General features: G+C 38.2%; 1 protein-coding gene across 5 annotated transcripts; it reads left to right on the top strand.

The window, feature by feature from the left end:
- The first annotated feature begins 1,077 nt into the window (after nt 1-1,077).
- On the top strand, nt 1,078-24,228 carry XIAP (X-linked inhibitor of apoptosis). Of its 5 annotated transcripts, XR_015806782.1 has the most exons (9): nt 1,078-1,175; nt 8,954-9,856; nt 11,368-11,467; nt 12,939-13,017; nt 13,609-13,642; nt 14,868-15,092; nt 16,508-16,618; nt 19,181-19,296; nt 20,285-24,228. XR_015806782.1 is itself a non-coding variant. In XM_088173253.1 (8 exons), coding segments are annotated over exons 2-8 (1,422 nt in total). In that variant the 5' UTR covers nt 1,078-1,175; nt 8,954-8,985; the 3' UTR covers nt 20,287-24,228. The 5 variants fall into 5 exon arrangements, 4 of the variants coding, with proteins under 4 accessions (XP_088029379.1, XP_014741827.2, XP_088029380.1 ...); XM_088173253.1 differs by lacking the exon at nt 19,181-19,296; XM_014886341.2 differs by lacking the exons at nt 19,181-19,296; nt 20,285-24,228 and having other exon boundaries at nt 16,508-18,239.
- The last annotated feature ends 1,579 nt before the right edge of the window (nt 24,229-25,807 follow it).

The raw sequence follows: 25,807 nt of genomic DNA on the forward strand, positions 1-25,807 counted from the left end.
CACTGCTTCTCCTGAAATTTTCTGCACTATCTGCCAGAAGTCGTTGGAGATACATGGTTTGAAAAAAGTGAGTCGCTACTGTTGACATGCACAAGAAGAAAACCAAAGACGTTTGAGAAGATTATTCCAAGCTGAGTTTTCCTCAGGATAGCAGGAAGCAAGTCCCGAACATACAAGCAAGTACCCTGGCTACATAAAATGTGCTGGTCAACAATGTGGTCACCTGAGATTTTAAAAAAGAGAAAAAGGTTAAAGTAAAATTTTAATGTTCAGGACCATCTTGGTCTTAGCCATGAGAATGGTTAGATGGTTTTTGGCTACAACTACCAAAGAAAATAGGCTGAGATTTCTGTTTGATTTGGAAAATTCAAGTCCCAAAATAGTTCTGGTTTAACGGACAAAATAGTTCTGGTTTAACAGACTTAAATCACGACAAGCTGTAATTTTGCGGGGACAAGAGATGAGAACAAGGAGAGCGTTGGGGTGAGCATTTTCCAGTCATGAAACCGTTTGGAGAAGATGGTGTGACATGAAGAGGCTGCTGGAGGTGCTGAGGGAGGGGAGGCGAGGCCGGCACGGAGCCGTGAGCAGTGGGAGGTGAGGCACTAAACGGACGGAGAAACGGAAGGAGCTGAGGAATGGGGCCGAGGGGACGAGGAAACTGAATGGGTTGTGGCGGCCGAGCGGGCTGAGGGGGATGAGAAGCAGGGTTGTGGGGACAGAAGGGGCTGAGGGGGTCGAATGGAACGGGGAGCGGGGCTGTGGGGACCGAAGGGCTGAGGGGGTCGAATGGAACGGGGAGCGGGGCTGTGGGGACCGAAGGGCTGAGGGGGTCGAAGGGAACGGGGAGCGGGGCTGTGGGGACAGAAGGGCTGAGGGGGTCGAAGGGAACGGGGAGCGGGGCTGTGGGGACAGAAGGGCTGAGGGGGACGAAGGGAACGGGGAGCGGGGCTGTGGGGACCGAAGGGCTGAGGGGCCGCTCTGCGCTTCCCTCCCGCTGCCGCCACGCGCCGCCCTCCGCCGGCGGGAGCCCGCCCGCCCCGCTCCCACCGCCCCGCCAGGGGGCGCTGCTCTTTCCCGGGCGGCGCTGAGGCTGCCGGGAGCCGCCATCTTCTCGGAGAGCGCTGCCGAGAGCGGCTCTGGCGCCGGGAACCGGAAAGGACGGGATGGGCCTGGTGAGTGCCTGCGGCAGCGGCGGGACCGGGGCGACGGCGGGACCTGGAGGCGGGACGGGTTTCCCGGCTACCCGCGCTGGGGCTCTCGCTGCCCCGGGCGGCTCAGCGGGGCTCTCCGCGTGGAGCGGGGGGCTCGGTCTCTCAGTTCTACCCCCACTCCCACGGCGGTGCCGGGGATGCCGAGGGCCGGTGCGGCCGCCGCTGCCCCCGGCCGGCGGGGCGTTGCCATGGGAACGGGCGCGCCGCCGCCTGCGGGAGCGCCGGGCCGGGCCCGGCCGGGCTGGGCTGGGGCTGCTCCCTCGGAGCCCAGACCCGGTCCCGAGCCGTGCCCCGGATCGAACCTTAGAGGGCTGCTCTTTGCAAAAGTGGATGAAAAAATTTCTATGCTAATAAGCGCTTTTGTAATCTCTGTGGTTCTTTTGAACCACATATATTTTGACATATTTAAATATTATCTCTCCTTGGCCACTCTTATATTATTTTTATTAGGCCCATCTCTTTCTAGAACTGCTTCTTGTTAGTGAAAGTGCAGTTTTGTTCGATTACCGTAGTTATTAAGAATTCTATAGGCAGAAGTTCACTCAAAGTAATTTTTTCAGCAGTAATTTAAGTTTAAGCAGTTCTCTTCTGCACAATGTGCAAAATTCACACTATCATAGGATTGTATTCTTATATATTTCTCTTTAACATTAACTGTATTTCTACTTCTGTACTACTTGTCTGATGCTTCTGTCTTCCTGCTGAAAGCCCTATAAATAGCGTAAGTACGCGTTGTGGTTTGGGTAATTTTTGCACTGTTTTTAATCTGCATCTGCTGCAAAATACAAACGTGTTTTTGCAGCGTTACTTTCATCATCCCTTCCCTGCTAGTCTTACATTGCAATTCTAATGCTAATACTTCATGTAGCTAACTGGGAGAATTTAGTTTCCTAAATTAATATATAGAAACGACAAGATCTTACAATAGACCAATTTTGAAGGAAAAGCAACCAACTGCATGGAAAAACCCTCTTTTACCTTGTTTTAGTTTTTTTAACCTAATACCTGGACAAAGAGCAGTAGGATACAGATTAACTTAATTACTCATTGTTTATCCTGAAGTAAATCACCATGTAACAGAGAAGACAACACTGAAGTATTGTCTCTAACAAAGCAAGTTTTTGTGTGATGGATTGGTTGGGTAAGCTTTTATTTGGATATTTTTCATTTTCTTAATTGCTTTCTTTTGCTATCTATTTGATTGGTTTGCAGTTTTCTTTGAGGTCCTTTAACGAATCCCCAACTCCTTCTTTTATGAAAAGCTTGGTACCTACAGCTCTGGCCAAGAAGGGCAAAGGAATAAGTTAATGATTGTTCTGCACCTCCCCTGACCTTGCCCTTTGCAATCAGCAGCAAAAGTGAAAGAATGCTGATGAGGATGGTTGATTGTAGTTTTTTTTGACTGCATTTGTAGTTAGAAAAGTAAGGAGATCTATGTTCATATCTCAATTTTAGAAGTATGAAAATGGATTTAATTTCAAGCCATGTGTACCTGTGACAGGACTTCTCTGTATTGCTGTCCTCCCAAGGTGGGTGGTACAGCTGCAGGGAGCCGAAGAGTTCCAGAAATCCAATTTAAAGTCAGATACAGAATTTCCTAGGAGAGAGAAGTCTGGATCATGAAATTTAATTCTGTCTGCCTTACATCCTTTCTCCTTTTTGCTGCCCTCTTGTTTTTAATTCCAGGACTTTGTTTTGTTGTCTTTGGATGTTCTGGAGTATCCCAAATTTATGTCCCTTGCTAGTTTTAGTAAAACATCTGCATTTCAGACTTTCCCTGACCTCAGACTCTTTCAGATTTAGATTATATTTTAATTTGGATTTCTTGGCCAAGGGAGAGAATTTAAAAATGGGTTTTTTCGGTCATAGGTTTGAAGTTTTGGTCATAGTTTGAAGTGGCTTCATAAACAATGCTGAAGGTTATGTGGAAAAGGTTTTTAACCTCCTTTTTTTTCTACCAATAGGCATGTAAATATTGGAATTTGTTCTAAAGATTGGTGGGAAATAGCAATGTAACCAGTATCTGCTTTCATTAATCCATTGCTATTCTTGATCTGATTGGATACTAATTTCTTAGGGAAAACTGTTTAAAGTACCTTCTGTATTGTTTTGTTTAACAGTTTATAGTCCTTTGCTGCTTTTTATTTTTCATAGCATGGGGTCTTTTTTACAGAGTTCTCATCCAAAATATTCTGAGCATGATGATTTAAAGTCAAGCTTGAGAAACGACAAGATTTTTTAAGCATGAAAAATGTAGCTGTAAATGAAGACTGAAAGGCTGTTAAGATGAAGAAGGCATGCTGCAAAGCTTGAATTGAGTGTCACTCCTATCATATAAAATGTAAAATGAAGCTGCACATGTCTTGCAGATCGTTGTCCTTCCCCTTCAATGATTTGGAGAGTTTCTTATTAAATGGAATGCAAGCAGAGTATTTTCAACTATCATATTTCATTTTTGGTAAAATATTAGAATTGGTTGCCAAGTCATCCCCGTTTCCTGACAAAAATAAAAAATAAAGGATAATCCAAGAGAGATTTCCAAGTTTACAGGATAATGAGAGATATGTGTGTAAATACACACACTTCATATGTGTATATAGGCAGATTCTTCCCATTCTTTAATAGCAAAACGTTCATGCTGTGACACCAGAAAGTATCAGGATTTTGTCTCCCAGGCTGCAGCTGAGTGAGTGACTGTGATGAATTCAGCGTGGCTGCTGTGGGGAGGAGCAGGGAACGCCCTAGCCAGGAGGTGAGCCAGGAGGTGCCGGTCCAGTGCTTCTCCAGCTTTGCTTTCGAGTCCAGAAGATTCAGCAGTTTTGCTGTGGCATGAATCATGTTGCTGTAGCTGAAGTTTCTTATTATAATATCTTCCCGATGAAAAACGCCCTCCTTTTCCATATTTTTCTTCAACTAGAAGTTTAAATTATTTGTGAAAGAAGGGTGTAGCACTAAAAGCTGAAGCACAGCTCATACTCGGGAAAGAAGATGCATGTCAGGGCACTGCAGATTTTAGTAGGCATTTTTTACTACTGGCTGTTCTTTTTAATAACACCTGTTGACTCAGTAATTTTTTTTTGTTTCTTAGTAGCCACAGGAACAGTATTTTACTTGGGCTATAGCATGCCAGTTTTTTCCTATAGCACCTGGTATTTACTCCTTCATTCTCATACATACAGCTAAAGTTCTGATGACATTTAACTTGGAAGTTCTCAAAAAGGATTTTTTTTGTCTGCCATTAGCAGCCATGAATCCTTTTTTTTTTGTTTGTTTGTTTCTCTATTCCATACCCATATAACTTCTTCATGAAGAAAAATGCAGTGTGAAAATACTTCTCAAAATTGTATGTTTCTGTTGGCCTGGTTATGTAACTTTGAAGACGGGGAGAGCATAAAAGTCTTTGTGACTTAAGTCAAAAATTAGGAGGGTGTAATATCCTACTATGACCCTAATCAGCTGACTGACTTCCTGTGATGACAAACCCTGATGGGAGGCTAAGTAGGACCTGTTGGAAGAACAGACAAATAAAGCTGAGCTGATAGGGTTATGTAAGCTTTGGCACTGAATCAGGAAGCATTCTGTAGATACATACCCTCTTTCTAAAATAAATCAAATGGATCTAACTAGAACTTTTTGAAAAAATGGCTGTTGATAACTAGATGCAAATATGCTGAAATTTGCAATTGCTGTTTAAATATATCATTTTGTGGTAATTTTAATCTTTATAAGTAGACTTTCAGTTAGCAGCATGCACCTTCCTTGATCTAATTGCAGCTGAGCAAGCAGAAACTGAAGTTCATTGAAGTGACATATGCATAATCTGTGTGTCAGCTGGTACAGTATGTTCTGTTTGATATTTACTTGGTGCACTACTCACATTTCAAAATTCAGTCAACAATAAACACTAACGTACCCTTTGGTCAGGAACATGAGGCTATGCAAGTGTATTTCTGACTTGGAGGTTACTGCCATGCTAGTCATGTAATTAATTAAAAATAACTCCTTATAGTGCTGATATAGTTTGGGGTGAAGTATGGAAATAATCATATCTAGTAAAATATACTTGAAAGGGAAAAGTGAGTTTTGTACTTTTCCTTTGAAGCTTTCCAGATCTAGACAACATGATGGCGTTGTATTTTTGCATAAAATCAATACCTGTCAATATTTTTAAAGAATTAAACATGTTTGTTTTGCAGATCCACAGTGTACAATTTTACATTTTGAATAAGTTAACATTTTTGCTATATATTCTTGTCTCTACTTTTTCTTCTGAAACATAATCAGTAGGCTATATAAATTGATAATTCAGGTTGAAAGGGGGTGATGTCTTGTGGCAAATAGCCTTCAGATGTTTAAAAGCAGGATTAAACTTGGCTCAGCTTCTGGAAGCCTTTCAGGCTAAAATAGACTTTGTTTACTCACTATATGAAAAGATGTATAATGCTTCAATAATAATTAAAATATCTGGCTTTTATAAGTGAAGATGATCTTTAACATTTCTGGACCTTTTACCTTTAATTCATATGTGGTTAATTAAAACCTATGCAAAATGGCTTAATCAACTTTAGTATAGACACAGTATACTCTGACCTCAGGTTGGCTACTGATATATATTGTAAAGTCTTGTGTGCCCATCTTAGGTGGCAGATTTTTGTGAATTTATGTTTCTTAGCTGTAAACTTCAAAAATTTACCCTCACTCACTTTTCTGCTGCAGTTAATATCTGTCTGAGTGCTGTTATGATGACTGGGACTGTTCTAAATCATTATTCCAACTAACTGGAGTTAGGCAACTGCTTAAAAATCTGTGCAGAAAAATACTCTTTCTAAGCTAGCTGTAATTTTACACTTTTAAACTTTTAACAGTTGTTTGAAATAGAAATAATTGAACATGATACTTCATTTAAAGTAGTACTAGTGTTGTATGTAAAACAGTACTTACACAGGCAAGGATTTTGCCTCAGCGCTTGATAAAGATGTTTGTCATAGATAAAACTATAGTGAAATGTAAACCAGCCATGTTTCGAGGGGCTGTTGTAAGGGAAGGGCTTCATAGTGTGGCTGGAGCATTGTTAAACCTTGTCTCTACCTGGGAGGGACTGATCCTGCTTCTGTCATTGCAGTGGTTAGACTTAGCTTTGAGAGCCTTTTAGACTGATAGTTGAACCTTTCTGCTCCAAGTGATCATGATTAAATTATGTGGTTGATACAATTTGAAAAAGCTAGTTCATATTATTAAAGAATAGATCTGTTGTGATTGTACCTTCTGTGTCAGTACTTCTTGCTCTCGTGATATGTGCTTTTCATACTGTTTTGATTGTGAGGATTGACTCCAGAAAATCCAGATGTGGCAAATATTTTCATTATCACCATGGGGAGGGCATAATGTCTTTTTATTCACCATGTTAACAGGATTTTTGAAGTATTCATAGCATTAGTTTTTTTCCACAATGTACATAAAATAAAAAATTACAATGTAAAAAATTTAAATAGGAAGATTTTTTTTTCACTGTTTCTGAACTCATTTCTATATAAATAGAATAGAAATAAAAGTATACTGCTATTCATACAGCAAAAGCCATATACGTTTGTTTTGTTTTTTCCCAATGGACAGTTTGAGAAGGAGTCCTGAAGGATGTGAGGTAGGCTTTGTTTGTGTTCTTGTAGAAAGCCTTTCAGGCACACAGATAATGCAGGTAACTGGTTTTGAGTAATACCAATTCTTACATGAATGCAGTGTATAGTGATGGATGCTTAAGGTCACTTGAGATCTTTACAGGAACATTTCTAGAAGCTTTAAAGTGAGATTTTATAAGGAAATAGACATGAAAGATTTAAGATTTCATTATAAAAACAATTATTTTCAATATATGTATATACAAACGTATAAAAATACATGTTTTATAACAACTTTCACATTACTGAATGTAATGACTGGTTTGGGGTTTTTTGCCCTTCAAAGTCAAAACAAGCATGTCAGATTTGTAGGTCAGTCAATGCAGTTTATTCAGATGCTATTTTTGAATTTGCTAAGCTAAAACCGAAAGCCACAGTATAATTTCTACTATTTTTACATTAGTCATGAACTAATGGACAGAAGGAATTAAAGCTGATGCTCAGAGGCCTTGTATCCATTATTACATGAAGCACCCATGCCAGGTGTCTGACGTCACGTTTCCTCCACCTGCTTATAGCTTAATTATCTTTGTCATCTTGGCAGAGGATGCAGCAATCCTGCAATACATAGGCATTTTCATTTCCCTCTCCCCTTTCTGACCCCTAAAAAATGTCTTGTAGAAGCTAAATCTGGTGTTATAGAAGTAATCATTGTAACATCTGCATTGATCTTACAGAATGTATAATCAATATTAATGCAGGTCTTGAGGAAACTATTATTTTGTGTGCTGGCCTATCTTATATAAACTGGAAATATATATATTTCAGGATTCCTATGGAATATGGAGATGAACACTTGCTAAGTACATATTCTATTCTTCCTTCTATGCGTTTCTTTTTACTAATTGCTGAACTATTACTGCTTTGTGCTAGGAAGTTTATTTGGGCAATCTCATTATAATTTAATTTACCACTTTAAGATGTGTCTCAGCAATAGCCAAAACTTTTAAAGTTAATAGTATCATTGCACTTGTCTGGACAAGAGATGAAAGTTTACTGTGCTTTGACTTCATCCATGTTGGGATGAAGGTGATGACTGTCAATTTGTGGTTCTTGCACAAGACCTGCTATAGCCAAGTTGCTTTGTTACATCCGCAGCAAAGATGGGGCTTGTTTGAGTGCTCTTAGCAGCCTTCTTGCACAGAAGGGACTCGAGGCAGAACTGGTAGTTGGTACTTACCCTGGAAAAGTATAGGCAGGGGTAGGAATGTGTGACAAGTGCTAAGAATGACATTCCTTCAGGGAGGAGGATGATGGCAGAGTACAGGAATTTTTGTAGAGGGTGTAGGCAGGGTGTGGAAAAGTGGAAGCAGTGTGCTGGACATGAACACTAGTGCTGGGTAGTCCCAGCACACTGATCCTAAAAGTAATGCCCAGCACTTTGGTAAAATGCCTCAGTGAATAATCTGATAGTTTATTTCACAAGATATTTTGTTAAAATATAAATTGAGGTATGTCTTTACAATAAAGTAAAAGAGTAGAAAAGAGCCAAGTAAAAAAGCTTTTTTCTTTTTAATGACAATTTTACCAGTTGCTGCCCACCTGTAATGGACATGGAAGTCATGACCTTCATATGAGGATAACATATAATTGTGTTTGAGAATTGAGCTCTAAAATCTTTCAACTATGGTCTGGCTCAGATCAGTATTTTAAATTTAAACTTAGTAACTTTGTATTTCAGGTTCAGAAGTCTTTTAGCAGGGTTTTGGCCATATCTTTATTAAAAGTATTTTTTAAATTTCATTCTTGCAGTCTTTATTAAGAAGTAGAATATATTTTTAAAGCTATAAACCTGTGTCTTCTCTAGGTAAATGTTTATAGGCTTCTAAGACATATTGATCTTTCTGCTTTTCTTTACAACTTTTTTATTATTTTGGTTTTCATACCTTGGTGTTTGCCTCTGTGTGGCAGGTAATGCAGGCAAGGGTGAAATGGGGGAGAAGAGGAAGAGTTGTTATTTTAATACATAAAGGATAGTACTTGAATTTAGCCGGCTTCCAGGGTTGTATGTGGGTATGATCTATCCTTCTGTCTGGGAAATTAAAACATATATTCTTTGTTTAGGAAATCCAAAGTGGAGCCCTGCCTATGAAGAGATGATGTGTAATGTCCCACAGAACTCAGAAGCTTGTGCCTCTGCAGACACTGATGGTGCCCAGGAATGGGCACAGGAGCATGACCGATGGAGAACTTTTGTTGGATTTCCACAGGGCTGTCCCGTTTCCGTGGTAGCTCTAGCACAAGCTGGCTTTATTTATACTGGAGAAGGTGACAAAGTGAAGTGCTTCAGTTGCCATACGACTATTGAAGGATGGGCGCCTGGGGATTCTGCAGCTGAGAGACACAAACAGCTTGCCCCCAACTGCAAGTTTATTACTGAATCTGCTTATCTGGAAAGTAACATGGATCCTGTTGCCCAGAACTACCAGAATAGAACTGAAAATGGTACCAGCAATTCAGCCCTCCCATGTGCTCTAGATGACTCTGATGTGGAGGCAGATTATCTTTTGAGAACTGGGCAGGTTGTGGATATGTCAGATAGTCTGTATCCTAAAAACCCTGCTATGTGGAGTGAAGAAACAAGATTAAAGTCTTTTCACAACTGGCCCCTCAATGACCAGTTGACACCACAGGAATTAGCTAATGCTGGATTTTATTATACAGGTGTTGGTGACCAAGTGGCATGTTTTTGTTGTGGTGGAAAATTGAAGAACTGGGAACCCACTGATAGAGCTTGGTCAGAACACAAGAGGCATTTTCCCAAATGCCTTTTTGTCCTGGGCCAGGATGTTGGAAATGTTTCAAGTGAATCTATTCCTGCTGAGCTTGGAATAAGTGGTCTGAACAATGCACAGCACCCAAGGAATCCCTCTATGGCAAAATATGGAAAGCGTTTACAGACATTTTTATCTTGGATATATCCTGTTGACAAGGAGCAGCTTGCAGAAGCTGGATTCTATAGCATAGGTAAGCCAGACATTGAAATAACTAATACCTTTTATGAAGAAATTGTGCATGAGGAAGTGTCTTGTTATGAAAAAACCCCAATTTAAAATTTTTTTATATGGAACAGTTTGTCAGAATCTCTTTACTCTGTAAACTACATTCCACAGTTCTTATGTAAAATTCCATACATTATATCAAGCATGTTTACTTGCAAAGCATAGACTTGATCACAAATTTATTCTTAGCAGTAAAACAGCCAAGTATTTTTCTTGCCCGTTAAAACCTTTATAATACATCTTTCACAATGACAATTCTTTGAGTTAATATTTTTTAAGAAACAAAGTGCTTGTCCTCCAGACCTTAGGTGTAAGGAACGCACAAAAACCTGTGAACAAGACAATCCAGGCTGTGTGCTATTGTACTTAGTTAACATTATCATGGCATGTGAACACCCAAAACCAGCAAATACCACTATTGCCTACTTTATGAAGACAGTGGTACCAGTGGAGGAGCTTTTACTCTTAGATGCATAGTGTTTGATTTAGATAAGACACCATCTCTGTGCATTGGTTTCTCAGTTAGATGAATTGCACAGTAATTTTAAAGACCTTTGAAATTCCCCACTGAGAGATACTATACAAATGCAAAGCATTGCTCTTACTTGGTCACAAGGAAAAGGGGATTATCTGAGGTAATGTCTTGCTCTCATCTTACTTGACTTCTCTCTTAGTAGGTCTCAGAACTTTATAGTAGAATTCCATTTATTTTACTTAATAAATAAATGGCCATAAATAAAATCTTTGCTATATTCCTGTGTGGGTTATAAATGGGCAATATTTGTGCCCAGTAGAACTATTTTATTTATATCTTCTTGGGTTCATGAAAGTACTGAAAGATCTGTATGGTGGAGTTGCACTAACTGGGCACCATCTTATCAGACCTAGGACTATTCAGGTGACTTCTGTGAAAACTGTTCCCTGTGGCTTGAGAAGAATTTAACTCTAGGGAAACATTATCTATATCTCCTCTCATTCCAATAAAAACAATATTGAAGCAGTTTCTGGGGCAGTCTTGGATCACAGTAGGTACAGTGCCAGAACAGAGAGGATGAAGTTCTCAGCTGGTTTTGCTATTGCTGGGTAGGGCCTGTTGATCTTAATGGGAAATGGAGGATCACAAAGCCATGTAAACATCCCTCATTCTTTGTGACAGACATCTTCAGGCCTTGTTTACCATTGGATCGAGTTTCACAAGAACAGATGATTTACAGCTTCTGTTTTTTATCTATATAATTACTTACAAAAAATAAAATTCAGGAGACTTGTTTCTCTTATTTTGTGTTTCTTTAAGCTTAATTCTCCCCTGAATATTTGTTTCAAATCATATATGTTGTCCTCTAGTAAAATGCAGTTACTTTCAGTTGAAATTGTAAATCAGTAAAAGAAATACTTTTCTTAACACAACATTTTAGTTGAAAACTTGGTATTATGTCTGCACAAAGTATGTAACTTTATTCTTGTGTGTTTCCTCAGGTAAAGGTGATCACGTTGTGTGTTTCCACTGTGGTGGAGGATTGCAAGAATGGAAGGAAAATGAAGACCCTTGGGATCAACATGCCAAATGGTTTCCTGGGTAAGGTATCTCTTAGTATTTTCTTGATGTGTGTCTGAGTCTTATTTACAGTATATTGCATTTTAATGACAGAGCATACTAATAAAGGCTTGAGAAGGTTGATTATGTCTTAACAATGTTTAGATTTATGCAAATAATTTTATGTTGTCTTTATTCGTAGTGTTATTAAAGGGAAGATACCTGTGTCTGGATTTAACTGAGGCTTGCTTTCTCAGTAACAAGAATTGTGTAGTTTTGTCAGTATGTATCTGAGGGATTTTTCTTGTTATCTAAGCGTTACATTGTAATGGTTGTTTTAATAGCTTGGTACATGTAAAAGTTTGTAACTTATACCAAGATACAAAATGACTAAACAGCTGTCACAGAGCAGGCATACCTGAAGAGGTCGGTAGTGGCATAGAATATAAAACATAGCTTTCTCTAATTTGAAAGGATTAAGGATTCCAGACAGTAGTGTAGTAGTAGTAGTAGTAGTAGTACCAGAAGTAGTCTTTAGAAAGACTGCCGATGTTGTCTAAAATCTGTTTTGAGGAAAGGTATGACTCAGTAGTTCTCACGAGTGGATGGAAGCCATCCAAATACAAAGACTTAGTTACTTGTGTAATGTTGATAAAATTAGTGTCTCTTATGCATTAACTCCCAAATTTCTCTGCTGTGGTGAAAGACTCTCTGGAAGTTGGAGATTGGTATTTATGCATTAGCTGTTCCCATTTTTTTAGTGGAACAGGCAGATTTTAATGATTAGCTTCTGTGACTTGAAAGAGACACGATTCCAAGTTTTTAGTGTGGTGAAGTGAGTAGTTTAAGGAACGTTTTTCATTTCATTCCTCTTTTATGGGTTTGATTCTTGGTTTAGGTTGCTTAAATAATGTCAGGTTTGATTACTTCCTCTCAAATCACGAAGAGTCTTTTTTTGGGGTTTATTTGTGCACATTAGCCTCAGTGGCAGTGCGTCACTCTCACAGCAGCTATTCCTGAAGGTGAAGTGACTGCTAGAGCTGCACAACTCTTGCGAGGAGTTTCGGCATTCGCTCAATCTTCTGGTAGGGAAGAGCTCTGCCCAGTGGCCAAGACTGGCTGGAAAATAATGAAAGAAAGCACGGAAGGCACCTGTCTGACCAGTGATTGTTTGCTTTGATTGTGAAAGACTAAAAGAATCAGTATTTTAACATAATGTTTGTTTTTCATTTGAGCGAGCTTTTACTTTTAGAAATCTGTGTCATGAGCTGTCTTGGCCAACAACTCTTAAGCTCTCTTTTTCACCAAAAATATGGGAAAGATAAGTACTGCTTACGTGTTCAAGATGTTCTTAGAAATACTACAGTGACATCACAGATGCTGACTAAACATTGAGAGATTTTAGAAGCAGGCAGTCTGTATGATGGAGGAAATTGATCAAAGCTTCCATAGCTACGTAACTAATTTTTGCTGCTAATCCATTTCTATTAAATCTAAATATTCTTATTTTTAGGTGCAGATTTGTGAGCAAGGAAAAGGGGATAGAATTTATAAATAATGTTCACTTAAGAGATGGATGTAGGGATTCAACAGTAAGTTTCTTGCTTATTAATCATTTTGTTAAAATAGAAAAAGTCAGCATAGCTTTTGTGTTACCTTTTAATTACGTGCCTATCATTTAATTCATCTGCTGCTACTTTCATTGGCAGAAAGTGAAAGAATTGCAGTATGTTTTGGTTCTATCAATCAGAGTGTACCCATCTCCTAGGTCCCCATAGCTGGGTTATGGATCACAGCCAGGGCACATTGTATTGAATGTTGTATATTGGATACTGAACAAGTGCCATTTGTTTTACAGCCTGGAAACCTAAGATTTATGATGAATAATAGCAGATACAAGTTCTTTTCTTGTTGGTAGAGCATTGTTAAACTTGTGTGTAGTTGTTAAAATGTAAAACTGATAATGCTTAGAATTTTGTAGACTAAGAATCATGTACATATAAATATTGCTGAGATGGGTTAAAATCAAAACAAAATACTGATCATTTTGTTCAGAGCAGATTAAATAGTTTGTCACTAAAATAACTTGAGATCAAATAATTATTTTTTAATTTTGTAACTGTATGCATTTCCTTCTACTTTCTCCAGAATTGTAATTTTGTTTCTTTATATTTCACTTTTAGACAGAAGCTGCTGAAGGGACAATACTTCCTAAAGGTATCTGTTTAAAACACACAGCCTCCCCCTCATTTTGGAATATCCCTACTTGAATGTATAGTGGCAGGAATGGTTAATTTTTAAAATAACCCTATTACATTTTTAAAATAAAGCACAACAGGCGAATTATTGGATGATTTCCATTGCTTCTAAAGAACTGCAGAAAGTATTTTATTTCTCTTAGAGGAAATGTAATTGTACCTTGGCAAATATTGTAAAGTAAAGGTAGTGAACTATGGAAGAAGTTTGTATAGGATGCAGTCTTATAGCTAGTGAGCATGTATCAAATATTGAGTTTGTAGTGCTATGGGATGAATGTTAAAGAATACTGAACAGAAACATCCCTTTTTCATGGGGCAGGAAGAGTTGGTCTGTCCAGTGGCAAGACCTAGGAAGCTGAGTAAGCTGAAGTAGTTTATTATGTTCATTATGAATTCCTACAATGCTTTTCACAAATACCCAGCAATAAAAAGACAAAACAATTAAAGGGGTAGTAGGAGGCCAGAGGAGCAGCTTCACTGGAGCTATTGCTAGTAAAAGTGGCTACACAAAACCTGCTTAGAAATCTCTCCCATACTGCTCATTTATGAGAGTGAAAATAAAAGAACCTTTTTTAAAAAAAGAAAAAAGTCTTAGTTTTTAAAAATTAAAAATTGAAATATTTTGCTGTTGGAACAATGTTGATAAGTAAAGGAAGAGGAAGGTCCAACAGACGGAATAATGGTTTCACCAAGTAGTGTTGTCTTACCATGGATAGACCTGCTTGCTTGTTGATGGTGCTGTGTTTTGGTCTTATAAATGCAAATTACTTATTGTTTTCTCTCAACATATGTATGAGGTTTTTTTCTTCCCTGAACCCAATTAAAATGGATGTAATGTTCTTTATCCATTGTGACTTGTAATTTTGGATGAATTTCATTTAACATCCAGCTACAAAATTTGTGATGGTGGTTATAAGAGATATGTTATTTAATTTGAAGTAGTTGATTTGAACAGCAAATCTAGGAGGATTTCTGTAATATAAATAGATGAGGGGGGAAAGCTAGGATAGAAGAAAACTCAAATCTGCAGTCTTTACAATAAGCAAAATTCTCAAATTGTAAATATGGTTCCTTTGGCTACATATTTGTTTGCAAATATGTGTCTTAGAGTACTGTAGTCAATACTGTCAGAAAATCAGATTCATTTTTCTTAAAGTGTTTTTGTTTTTAATTTCTTGTTTTAGATGATCTCTTACAGAATCCTTTGGTACAAAGTGCCATAGCCATGGGTTTCAGTTTGTCTGAGATTAGGAACACCATGGAAAAGAGATTGCAGATGACTGGAGAAAGTCACACATCTGTTGAGGATCTGGTAGCAGACTTAAGTGCTCATAAAGAAAATACAAGGGAAGAAGAACCAAATGAAATCCCAGTTGAGCAAGATGAGCTTATTCAGTTACAAAACCTCTGTGTGTACTTTCATATCAGTTCTTTAGTCTGTGAAATATTTTTTAATGTTATCTGTTTATTCTACTCTCTGATCCCAGTCTTACCTATGGTAAACTTAAAGTATTGTAAGTTAAAATTAAAGACATTTGGTTTGGGACATTAAAAAAAAAATCATGAACAAACAGGGTGTTAAAATATTTGAGTGTAGCAGCATTTATAAATATCATCTCTAAAATAAGCAGTATTGGTATCCCAGAGGTGACAGTCACTCAGACACTGACAGTCTAGCATGCTTCTGGAAAAGGTTGTATGTGCTAACAAAAAAAAAGCCAAAATTGTTGTGACAATCATATTTAAAAACAAAAGCAAGAATAACTACAAGAATATAGTTATAAGACAAACTATAGATATGGCAAAATGAAATAGACACAGACACGCTAATGTTCAATGTATTCAATACGAAAATGTCACAGTGGGGGGGCCATTTATTTTGCAGTAAATAATTTTGCTTGGGGTAGAAGTATTTTCGTTCTTGGCCAATAAGAACAAGTGCATCTAAATGGTGTTTCTATTCAGTTATTTATGTTCCAGCTTTGCTGGGACTTACAACTTATGCTCAGAAAGCCCTTGTGGTGCACTCTGCAAATAGACCAAACCCAGGAGTTCTGATTCAGGAGACTTGTAATTTAAGGCAAGCATATGGGTGAATTCATAGGGAGGGCAAAGACCATCTGGTTGGCATGATAAACAGAGATCTTACCAACCCACTCCTTTTAATAAGATTTTTAATAGGACATTGTAGGGGAAGAAGAACTTGCAGTGCAGCTGGACCTTATTTTGGTGGTTGGCTGTTAAGAGCTTCCCCCAAGTGGCAGGGAATTTTGTATTTTCGAATGGGGCATATTGGAATAATAAAGAACTCACGTACAATGCCAGATTGACTCTTTCTGTGTTACAGATTTTAAGCTTTTTGAAAATGGGGGCAGGGAAGGAGGTCACATCCTCATTTTTCTCATTGGGAAAACTCAGAAAAAGAAAATCCAAATAACTTAAGCAATAGCAAGGAGCCTTTCTTTCACCTTCTGATCAAATTTTGGGGAAATTTTGTCAGTGAGAGGTCTATGAAAAGAATGGTTCCTGATTGAAATATGCATTTCCTAAATTCTAAAGGTATTTCAAGCTCTTATGAATGCAAACAGATGCACTCCCTGCTTGCATTAGCCTGGGAGATGTAATGGGATAGAAGGGGAAATAAAGAGGATCCCATGCTGCAGCTAGGATTCCTTTCTCCTGTAGTTTTTCTTTGTTCTTTTTAAGGGTGTGATCTTGAAATCATATGAAGAAACCTTATCCTTGTGTGTAAAGAGAAATAAAAAGAATGTGATTCAGTGGTATTAAGTATGTTAACTTCTTTTTATGTGTCTATTTTCCTTAGATCTCAGTACTGAAGAGAAGTTAAGACGTTTGCAGGAAGAAAAGCTCTGTAAAATCTGTATGGCTAAGGACGTGTCAGTTGTCTTCATTCCCTGTGGTCACCTAGTTGCCTGTAAGGAATGTGCTCAATTACTTAATGAATGCCCTCTGTGTCGTACAGATATTATGAAAATACAGGAAATTTTTATGTATTAGTGAAATGCACAGCACTATGGATGCAAATGTTTCCTGTTTTATTACTTTAAAAATGTGTAAAGTAATGTAAAAAATGCAGTTTATTCCAGAATGTAACCATATGGCAGGATTTAGATTTTTCTGCTGTCAAACCCTACCCATTTTAACACTTTACAAATTATTTTCCTTTAAGTTAATTTTTTGTATGTAATAACAGTATCTATGAAATGCAAATATGTATATTTTGTAACTTCAGTTCACAGACCTGATATGGAAAAGCCCAAGTAATGTAAACCTTTATTTATGTGATCATTCCTTTGCTTCACTTTGGTAGGACTCTGTATGACTGAATTTTGTGCAAATAGAGTTGTACAAAGAGCCTGTCCGTATATAAAATTTGTAAATAAATTAATTCTATACATGTATATTATACCTGAGATTTTAGCTTTTTAAAAATTATGTAGGATTGAAAATAGCCTCTTTTTTCTGTAACTTTGGTTGTGACATAATTCAGACAATACACATAAACCTGCTGCTGTAACATTATGGTTACTTCTGCTGCTTTGTAGATTTGTATGTTTTAATTTAATTCCTGTTTCCCTATCTATTTTTCTAGTTCAGATGTATAAATTGTCTTCAGTAAACTGGTTTTAGCCATCTGTTTTTCACAAAGATCTATCTTTATATAAAATGTACATTAATTTTATTAATTAAAAGAGAATTCAAGAGAAATGAAGATTTTATGTACCCTGTGCCCTTCATGAGAGTAGGCTCATTTTAAATTTGCCCCTACACAAAAAGATGTTCAGTTTGATATTTTTCTTGTTTTTTGTTTTTTTTTTAACACAGCATCATCCTACCTGATTTATCTGCTAATACTTCGCACTGCTTCATATTTTATATTTTCATAGGAGAAGATGAAACTTTCTCTCCTAGAATGCCTTTTTAAAAAAGCAGTGTTAGAAATCTCAATAGCAATGTTAGAAATCTTTCATTTTTGTTCATGTCAATTTGCAGCAATTAAATTTAAAAGTTAAGAACTATTCTAATGAGAGCTACCTTAAAATACTTAAACTGTTTCTTACTGGACTGATCCTCCATTTCTGATTTTGAAAGTATCACAGCTTTGTATTTAAGTACAGCTGTTTTATAATCACTGCTTAATTATGTCACTTCCTTATTTTGTGGAACTACTGATATCTTCGTATATATATTTTTGAGTTCTACACACTAAGGTTTAGAATATATAATATACAGAACATAGTTTTTCACATTATGAAAGTTTTGAATACACAGAAATGTATTATCTACTTTTTCTATTTTCTTAAATCTGTGCTGTGTAATGGCATGAATATTTAAAATAAAGTGCAACCCAGAGGTTCCTTGATCAGTGTATTTGATTCTCACATAAAAAAACCCAGAAGCCTCCTTTCTGTTGATTTTTTTTTTTGTAATTAAATTATTAATTTAACCTGAATGTTATTAAGGATAATGAATATATTTCAATCGGAGAGAAAATAAAATCTATTGTTTGTATAGATTAAAGTTTGTTAATTGTACATCTGATGATATTTTGCTATTTTTTTGTGGTTGAATATGGTCTTGGGAAAAGATGATGACTAGAAATTCATAAAGAAATCAGTTTTATTTTTGCCTTTCTGTGCCTTTGTGAGGAGTTTAGCATTTCAGATAATTCATACTTACAGGGATTTTCAGGACAGATATGGACTGGCAATCCTGACAGCCTTGTTTCTAGCACCCCTTCTTCCTTACAGGGAAGGTTTTCTGTCCGTGTCAAGGGAAATCAAAGGGGGGTTGTTAGCCTTGAGCTGGTGTGTTTTGCCTGAAATAGCTTGTTTAGTTAAGGCTGCACTCCGTGAGGTGCTGACTTGTTTCAGCAGATGGTTGGTTACCTAAGCTTGACCTGAGTCATGTGAGAGAGGCTGTTTGGATCAGCTGGATCCAACTCACAGGCTGCAGAACCTGGCAAGCGGCTCAAAGTCCTGTCTGTGAAAGAGATGGACCAAATTTAACTTAAACTGTTACAAAACTAAATCTCAGGAAGGAGGTGATTTAGGGCGTAAATGTAGTGTGTAAGTTGTCTGAGAAAAGCTGGGAAGTAGGTCACACACAGAACCTTCTACACTGCAATGGAGAGCAAACACATTGTCCTACATTGCATGATTGCTTCATGGTAAAGCTTGTTAATTTTTTAAAGGTATACTTTTATAGACGTATCCCTTACTGCAACTTTAAAATCAATATTATAAAAGATACAGCTATATAGCAATTCAAATTGTAATCACTAAGGGACATTAAAGGGTTAAAAGCCTTTTAGTGAGATGACAAAATAACTGCTCTGTAGGTTTAGGGGTTTTTTTTTAAAAACCCTATAATCAGAGTTCTATTCAGACTAAATGTGAAAAAATAATTAGCGTAGTCATCAAATTTTGACAGCTTGAATTAGGAAGATTTTTTTTCAATTTACTTTGATTTTCAGTATCTTAAAGAAACAGAAGAAATTCCATGGCCTCTAATACTGCGCCGAGTGTTTAAAGAGACAGAAATGAAGGATGCAAATAAATGGAGTGGAAGCACAGGAGCTTTGAAAAGGAGGTTAGCAGCAGGATGCAGATGCCTTGGGAGTTTATTTTTATGAGTTACCTGGGAGCTGTGTGCAATATGTTCAAGTATCAGTATCCAGTAACTTTCTTCTAGTGGCTTCTGTATACTATCTTTCTTCGGTGTTCCTTGTAGCAGCAGAACTACTTGCTACTCTGGATGCATGAGAAATTTGCAAGGGTTTTCAATAAGGTCCTGGAAATGTGTTGCTTAGAAAGCATGGGAAGTGCACATAGCTTATTTAGAAACAGAAGGCTAAAATAAGGAGAACCCAAAGAATCAGTGTTTTTGTTATGCGTGGAGCTTTTTCTCACTGCCTTGAAATGTGGGATCTGGATCACACAGACTTAGCTGATTGCCGCAGCTTGTGTCTCTACAGCTTGGAGCTGTGTGGACTTCTTTAAAATTTGTATTGACACTCATAATACAATGAAGCTCATAATACAATGAAAACTTCTTTAAATATTATAGCTTGGGGATTGGTTGTTGGGCTTTTCTTGTTGTGTTTGGGTTTGGTTTTTTTTTTCTTTTTTTGGGGGGGCTTTTTGTGGTTTGTTTGTTTTTTTTGTTTGTTTTTTTGTTTGTTTGTTTTTTTTTTTTTTTTTTTTGTTTTTTGTTTTTTTTTTTTTTTTTTTTTTTTTAATTAGAGTATTTAAATATTCATTTTAACATTGTCTGGTTAATTTTGACCACAGCTCTTAAGTGGGTTTTTTTGTTAGCTGTATGTGCAGTCTGAAGCTACAGGACTAATAGTGTGTTAAAGTGTTGCTGTTAATCAGCATGGATTTTAAAGTTACCTTTTCTATTTTTTAATTGTAATTAACAGAAATATAAATACAGTGGGTGGTTGGAATTTAGTTATAACTGGGTGGAAGGTTAGTGCTGGCACTTGAATATGGTGTTCATGTGAAACCAAGCTGAAGTGGTATTCTCTAGGATGGAACATTATCGGGGCAGTGACCTTTGCTGCTGTGTTCTTCAGGAACTACTTGGAAGAGAATCTGCTCTGCCTTACAAGGTGTGCAAGTTCAAGCACCTGATGTGTGAAGGTCAGCTCTTCATAGAGCAAAGGAGGAACTGGAGGTTTTTCTGGCTTTTGCAGTGTTTCTGCAGCAGTGAGGATTTGAACAGTGAGTTGTCACATGATGTTCTTTGTTACCCTCTGCGTTGTGTGTGACTGAGAGAGGTGTTCCCAGTGCAGCTGCTGAGGCTTCTCCATGTTGGGCTTATGCAGAGCAGCTGGATTGGGCTCAGTTCTTGAATGTGGCTCATGGAAGGGTGCTGGTCCCCTTCTCCACAGGATCAGATGGGAAGAGCCAGTCTACCCACATCCACCTTAATTCCTCATGGAACTGAAGTATGAGTGAATACTCTACCTCTTACCAGTTTTTTTGTGGTTTACATGCATGAGTAGCTTGAAAACTTGATCATGGAAATCTTTCCTCCCCCTTCCTCCTGCCATGGCTTTGCACTGATTCAGGTTGTTGAAAGTACCTTCTCATCTTGGCAAATGCCACTGTGTCATGTCACTTCAAGAGCTCTACCAATGCTGCTGTACAGCAGTTAATATGCTGTAATTATATTGTGACTTTCTGTGAGAAGGCAAATGGCTTGTGATGATAACCTGTGCTGAAATTCAGATTTTGTCTTTAATTTTTTCTTAACCATGAATTCCTATTAAGCAATAGTGACATTACAGTACAAGTGTTAACTCAGGGAACATGGCTCTGTGACTAACTTACCAAGAAACTTTCTTTTTCCTAAGACAGGAAAGAAGATGGTAAATATTCATTTATTAATGATTTGGATAAACAAAACCCCAGGAAAAAATCTAGGACAAAATGGTATTAATTATATTGCAAGAATATAATATTTAAAGCTGATCGAAAACTATTTGATTGCCTTTAGATAATTACTAATTTACAGTTTTATAACCTGGATAGCTATTGTGTTGTCTGAGATAAGTTGCTTGATAAGTAAAAATTACTGGAAATGTATTGGAGAGATGCTGGAATTAGTTTTGCTCTCAGATTGAAAATCTGCTTACTATGAAAAAGTGAAAAACACATTTGCAGAGTCCCACTGTGAAAACATCTAGAAGAAGCATTAGAGTTATTGCTGAAAAGCCAGGTTTAGTATAATGTGTCACCTTCAAATTTTGGAGAGTGAAGTAATATAACCTTCAAAGATTACCAAGACAGCATTTAAATTTATTCATGTTCTGTCTTTTTGATTTTGCTGTAAATCTCTTGACACAATTTCTCTTATGTAACTTAATTTTGCAGTGTATGATGAGAATCATCACTTAAGCCAAATAGTTAATCTTCTGAATACAAGTTTTTCAAAAGTGGGTATCAAGCCAAAGGCATCTCTTCCTTTTAACTCTTGTGTTACAGAGAGAAGCTTCTGATTTTACCTCCCTGTCCTGCATAACCGACCTGTGTGATGTTACTGGAGTCAGCATGGGAGCTCTGTCCACAGGGTACAAGCCCCCAGAAAAGTAATTGTTGCTTCAAATGGGTGTTTCGCAAAATAGATGTGCCAAAAATAACAATTTAACATCTGCATCACAATTTAGGACTTTTATAACTTTGTCAACAGTTGCTTTCTTAAAGGCCTAATTGGCAATTGGAAGACCCATGTTCCAGGCTGGAAGCTTCACTTCTGCTAGGCCTACAGCTGGAACCAGAGGTACAAGGAATGGAGAAGTGGGGGCTCCTTGGGGGAGTGAGAGTGGGAATTGCTGTCCTCGGTGTTTATGGTGAGCATCCCAGGTGTGCCCTTTGCTACGGAGAGGAAAACACTTTGTTCACAGCTGCTGGCACTGAGGCTTTGCAGGACTGCTACTGCCACATTAAAGAAAGTTACAATTTACACTGCTTGTGCCATTTACAAAAAACCTTTAATCGCAGCTAATGACACAATCACACTTTGCTTTGCTTCTACCACCCCCTGTGTCAGAGTTGAGGCAGCAGAAAAGGCCTTGAGCCCCAGACACAACTGGCAGTAGGGAAGTGACTTGTGAAAACAGTCTGAAAGAAACCTTGAAGTTGGTGGTGAAAAACTAAACCAAAGGAAACTTGTGTTAGGGACAGACATATATAAAGGACCTTGGGAATGTGGTAGATCAGCCCCAGAAAACCTTACAAGTTTATCTGAAAGAGTAATCTATTCCTTGATCTTATCTGTCAGTAACAAGCCCCTATTGCCTAGACTTCCTCTTTAACCCCCTGAGTTCCAGCCTCAATAGTTTGTGGGGAAAAGGCCAAGGTACATCATCCAAATCTTGTGTTTGCCTGCACATACAGAGGAGTGCTGTCCCATACATTTGAAAGAGAGGATTTTCTTCAGAGCTTAAAACAAAAGTATTTGACTTTGTTATTTATAATTGTTTTGCTCTATGATTCTGGGCAGAGGTTGAGCTGAATAGTGCCGTTTCTATCTCAGTTCCACTCTAATGTCACCTAACCACAAGCCAGCCTCCTTTCTCCCCTGTTTAGACAACCCCTGGCTCCATGTCAGAGTCTCTAGGAGGCTGGAGCCCTACGAGCTCTGACCAGCTGAGAACTGCTTTGTGTTCCTGATGAGTTAGGTGCTCTACACATCCAGAGTATGATGTAGTTTCACTGGGTTTTAGCTGTTTGTCAGCTAAAGCTGCTTCCCTTGCTTGGCATCAGTTGTGCTGTCTACCCTGCTTGACTTTATTTCAGTTCTTGGCAGCTTCTCACCCCAACCCTTTTTCTGTTGCACACTGTTCTCTTTGCTGCCTTTAAGCGGGACCTGCCACTTACCTGGCTTACTCAGTTTGAAACATGTTTCTCTGGTTCCTGTGCTTCCTCCTCAGACTTTGTCACTGATGCTGTCATAGTGCCTGACTCATAAAATGGACCTTGATTCATGGTTCCTCTGCCTGGACTTAGCTACAGGACACAAATATTGCCTTGCAAATGTCTGTGTCTTCCAAAACTTTCCTACATCCAGAAACTGGAGCACATTGTGTCCTGAATCCAAGAGACGCGGCCTGATCGGTAACACTTGTTCCTGTACCTAGGGTGAGGTGATGCCTCAAATGAAAGTGACTCGTCCTGACTGCAGTCAGAAGGGCTTTTCATTGTTTCCTACCAAAACTGGTGTGGCCTTTACACAGTTTGCTGATGGAACTTTAGAACCTGGCTAAGGGATTTTTATCTCAAAGAATGGGACCTAGAAAGAGCACCTCACTCAAATAGGGGAATGAACATGGGACTTTGGGTAACAAGTGGCACAGAGGACTGAGTAAAGCTGTTGCTCATAATGCAATTAGCAGGAAAATATCTGCAACTTACTGGGATTCTGTTCATTTTTAGAGCTGATAATGAAGGGGAGTTAAAAATGCCTTCCTTTTTAGTGGTATGGGGCAAACTGTGATTCTGTGCTACTTCACATAAGGAGCAGGCAGAAACTTACTGAATCAAAGAAAATTCAGATATGAGTTGAGTGTTCTGGAAAGACCTGGTGAGAAATAGGGGCACACAAGGGACACTTACATAAATGGAAAAAGGAAGAAATTATTCACAGAACAGGGAAAGACCTAAGGAGCTACTGATGTGCAATCTCTCTCCTGCAAATTATGGGAAAGTAACCCATTTTTTGGTCTTTATTTTTGTTTCTTATGTAATAGCTCATCTTCAAAAGGATTTAGAGCAGATTTCCCTGGAGTGACTAAGCCAGGTTCAAAAATCTGGGGAAAAAATTTGACTGGGAAGACTGCTTTTTCCCTCTGTACCCATCTCAACAGACAAAAGTATGGCTCATTCAATACAGGTCATCAAAGCTACCACCTCACCTTGGGATGAATCAAGTATACAAATTCTGGTTTCTTTTTCCAATTCTCAAAAGAAAATGATTTAAATAAATAAATAAATAAATAAAGGATTGTGGGTGAGAGTTTTTTGTTGTTGTTTTTGTTGTTGTTGCTTTTGATTGGTTGTTTTGTGTTGTTTATAGTTTTTTTTTTTAATAATACAAATGAGGAAATGGAACTGCAGAGGGGGTTCCTATTCTGCAGGAGAAAGAAAAGGAAGAAGCATGAAAAGAAAAGGAAGCAGCATGAGCATGAATCTCCTGCCTGGGAAAATGAATCAGCCATCTGGCAGCTTGAGTTTATTCTGATCTTCTCTAGTGGTGAACTTCTGGCCATTAATTCAGAATTGGTATCTGCCCTCTCCTTGCTCAGTTTCCTGTGTGACTGATCATGAAGCTCCCTTTGGATCAAGCATAATAACAGTGCCCGAAAAGTCTTTGTTAAATCCTCTCTAAATTGGGCTCAGTATCAGAAATTGTGGGATTTGAAGCACCTAAATAGCTTTTTTGAGAAAGATGACATAGTCCTGTGAAATACTTTCTCCTAGTTTTTCATGGAACTTCTTTTCTATCAGATATAAATCCTTTCTAGACAGGTCAAAATTTAAGATATCTCTATTTCTTTATAATGTTTATATAGCATTTATTTTTCTTTTATATTTTTCATTGTATTGGAAAGGATGCTAGTGTGCTAAAACTATACAGAAGCTTCAGGATGGTCTTTGTTTTTTTTCCCAAAGTCTGAACTGATGGTAGAAGCCCACTCTAGCTTAGAAAGAAGTGGTGTGCTTGCAGAGGAACCACTTTTCATAATCTTCCCTGTTGTACCAACTGGAAGGCTCAGCCCAGAAGCACGATCTTTTCATAAGGAAAATGCTGGAGTTAGGCTCTTCAGTGAGCCAGTTTGGCCCCCTTAAAAGTGAGGAATCCTCACAGGGCTCAGTTGACTTAAGAAATTTCTATCTTCTGGTCACTGGAGCAGAGCAGAAATTTTCCTGGCCTCACTGCTGCGCTCAGCACCTTCAGCTGTGCTGACTGAAGGACTCCTGCAGTTGTACTGGAACAGCTCAGAGAAATAATCTGGGTTGGGGGGGGATCAAACCAATCCCTTAGAAAACAAATGTCCCTCCCCCCTTCTCTGATGAGGCAACAGTTTTGCTAAGACAGGGCTGAGCAAACAGCTGAATGAAACAACTGCGAGGGAGGAAATTGAACTGGAGAGTGTAAAATCCTCTTAGGCAGGCTCTGTGACCAGGGGTTCGTAATGTGCTGCTGCACCTGGAGTCTGGTCTCTAGAGTGCTTCCATGTTTTATCATAAGCAGAAGAAAACAAATTCTGACGTGTGAGTCAGGACACCCAGAAGTGTTATGGATCTGGGCTTCCAAGGCCTGAGTAAGCTTTGGAAATGAGCTGAATTCCCTGCCATGGTATTGTCAGCACTTGCACACTCGTTTCTTCAAAACCACACCTTAAAAACAATGTCATTTTTTTTTAACATTATGTAAACACATTTACTTAAAACCTCTCAGCTGTAAGCTCAAGTGTGAACTACAGTGCTTTTGGAATAAATACATATGCTGTACATGTACTTCATGCACACCTGACTGGAGCTGCCTCCTGTTGTGCTCCTGCCAGCTCCTGCAGTAAACTGCTATAATCTTG

This window comes from Sturnus vulgaris, chromosome 14, assembly GCF_052056855.1.
Source record: "Sturnus vulgaris isolate bStuVul1 chromosome 14, bStuVul1.hap1, whole genome shotgun sequence".
Classification (NCBI taxonomy): domain Eukaryota; kingdom Metazoa; phylum Chordata; class Aves; order Passeriformes; family Sturnidae; genus Sturnus; species Sturnus vulgaris.

Excerpts from the sequence above, each read along its gene's own strand:
- XIAP (XM_014886341.2), top strand. The coding sequence starts at position 8,986 with ATGATGTGTAATGTCCCACAGAACTCAGAAGCTTGTGCCTCTGCAGAC. Across the intron at positions 13,643-14,867 it reads AGGGACAATACTTCCTAAAG|ATGATCTCTTACAGAATCCT; the intron begins GTATCTGTTTAA and ends TTCTTGTTTTAG. Across the intron at positions 15,093-16,507 it reads TATTCAGTTACAAAACCTCT|ATCTCAGTACTGAAGAGAAG; the intron begins GTGTGTACTTTC and ends TATTTTCCTTAG.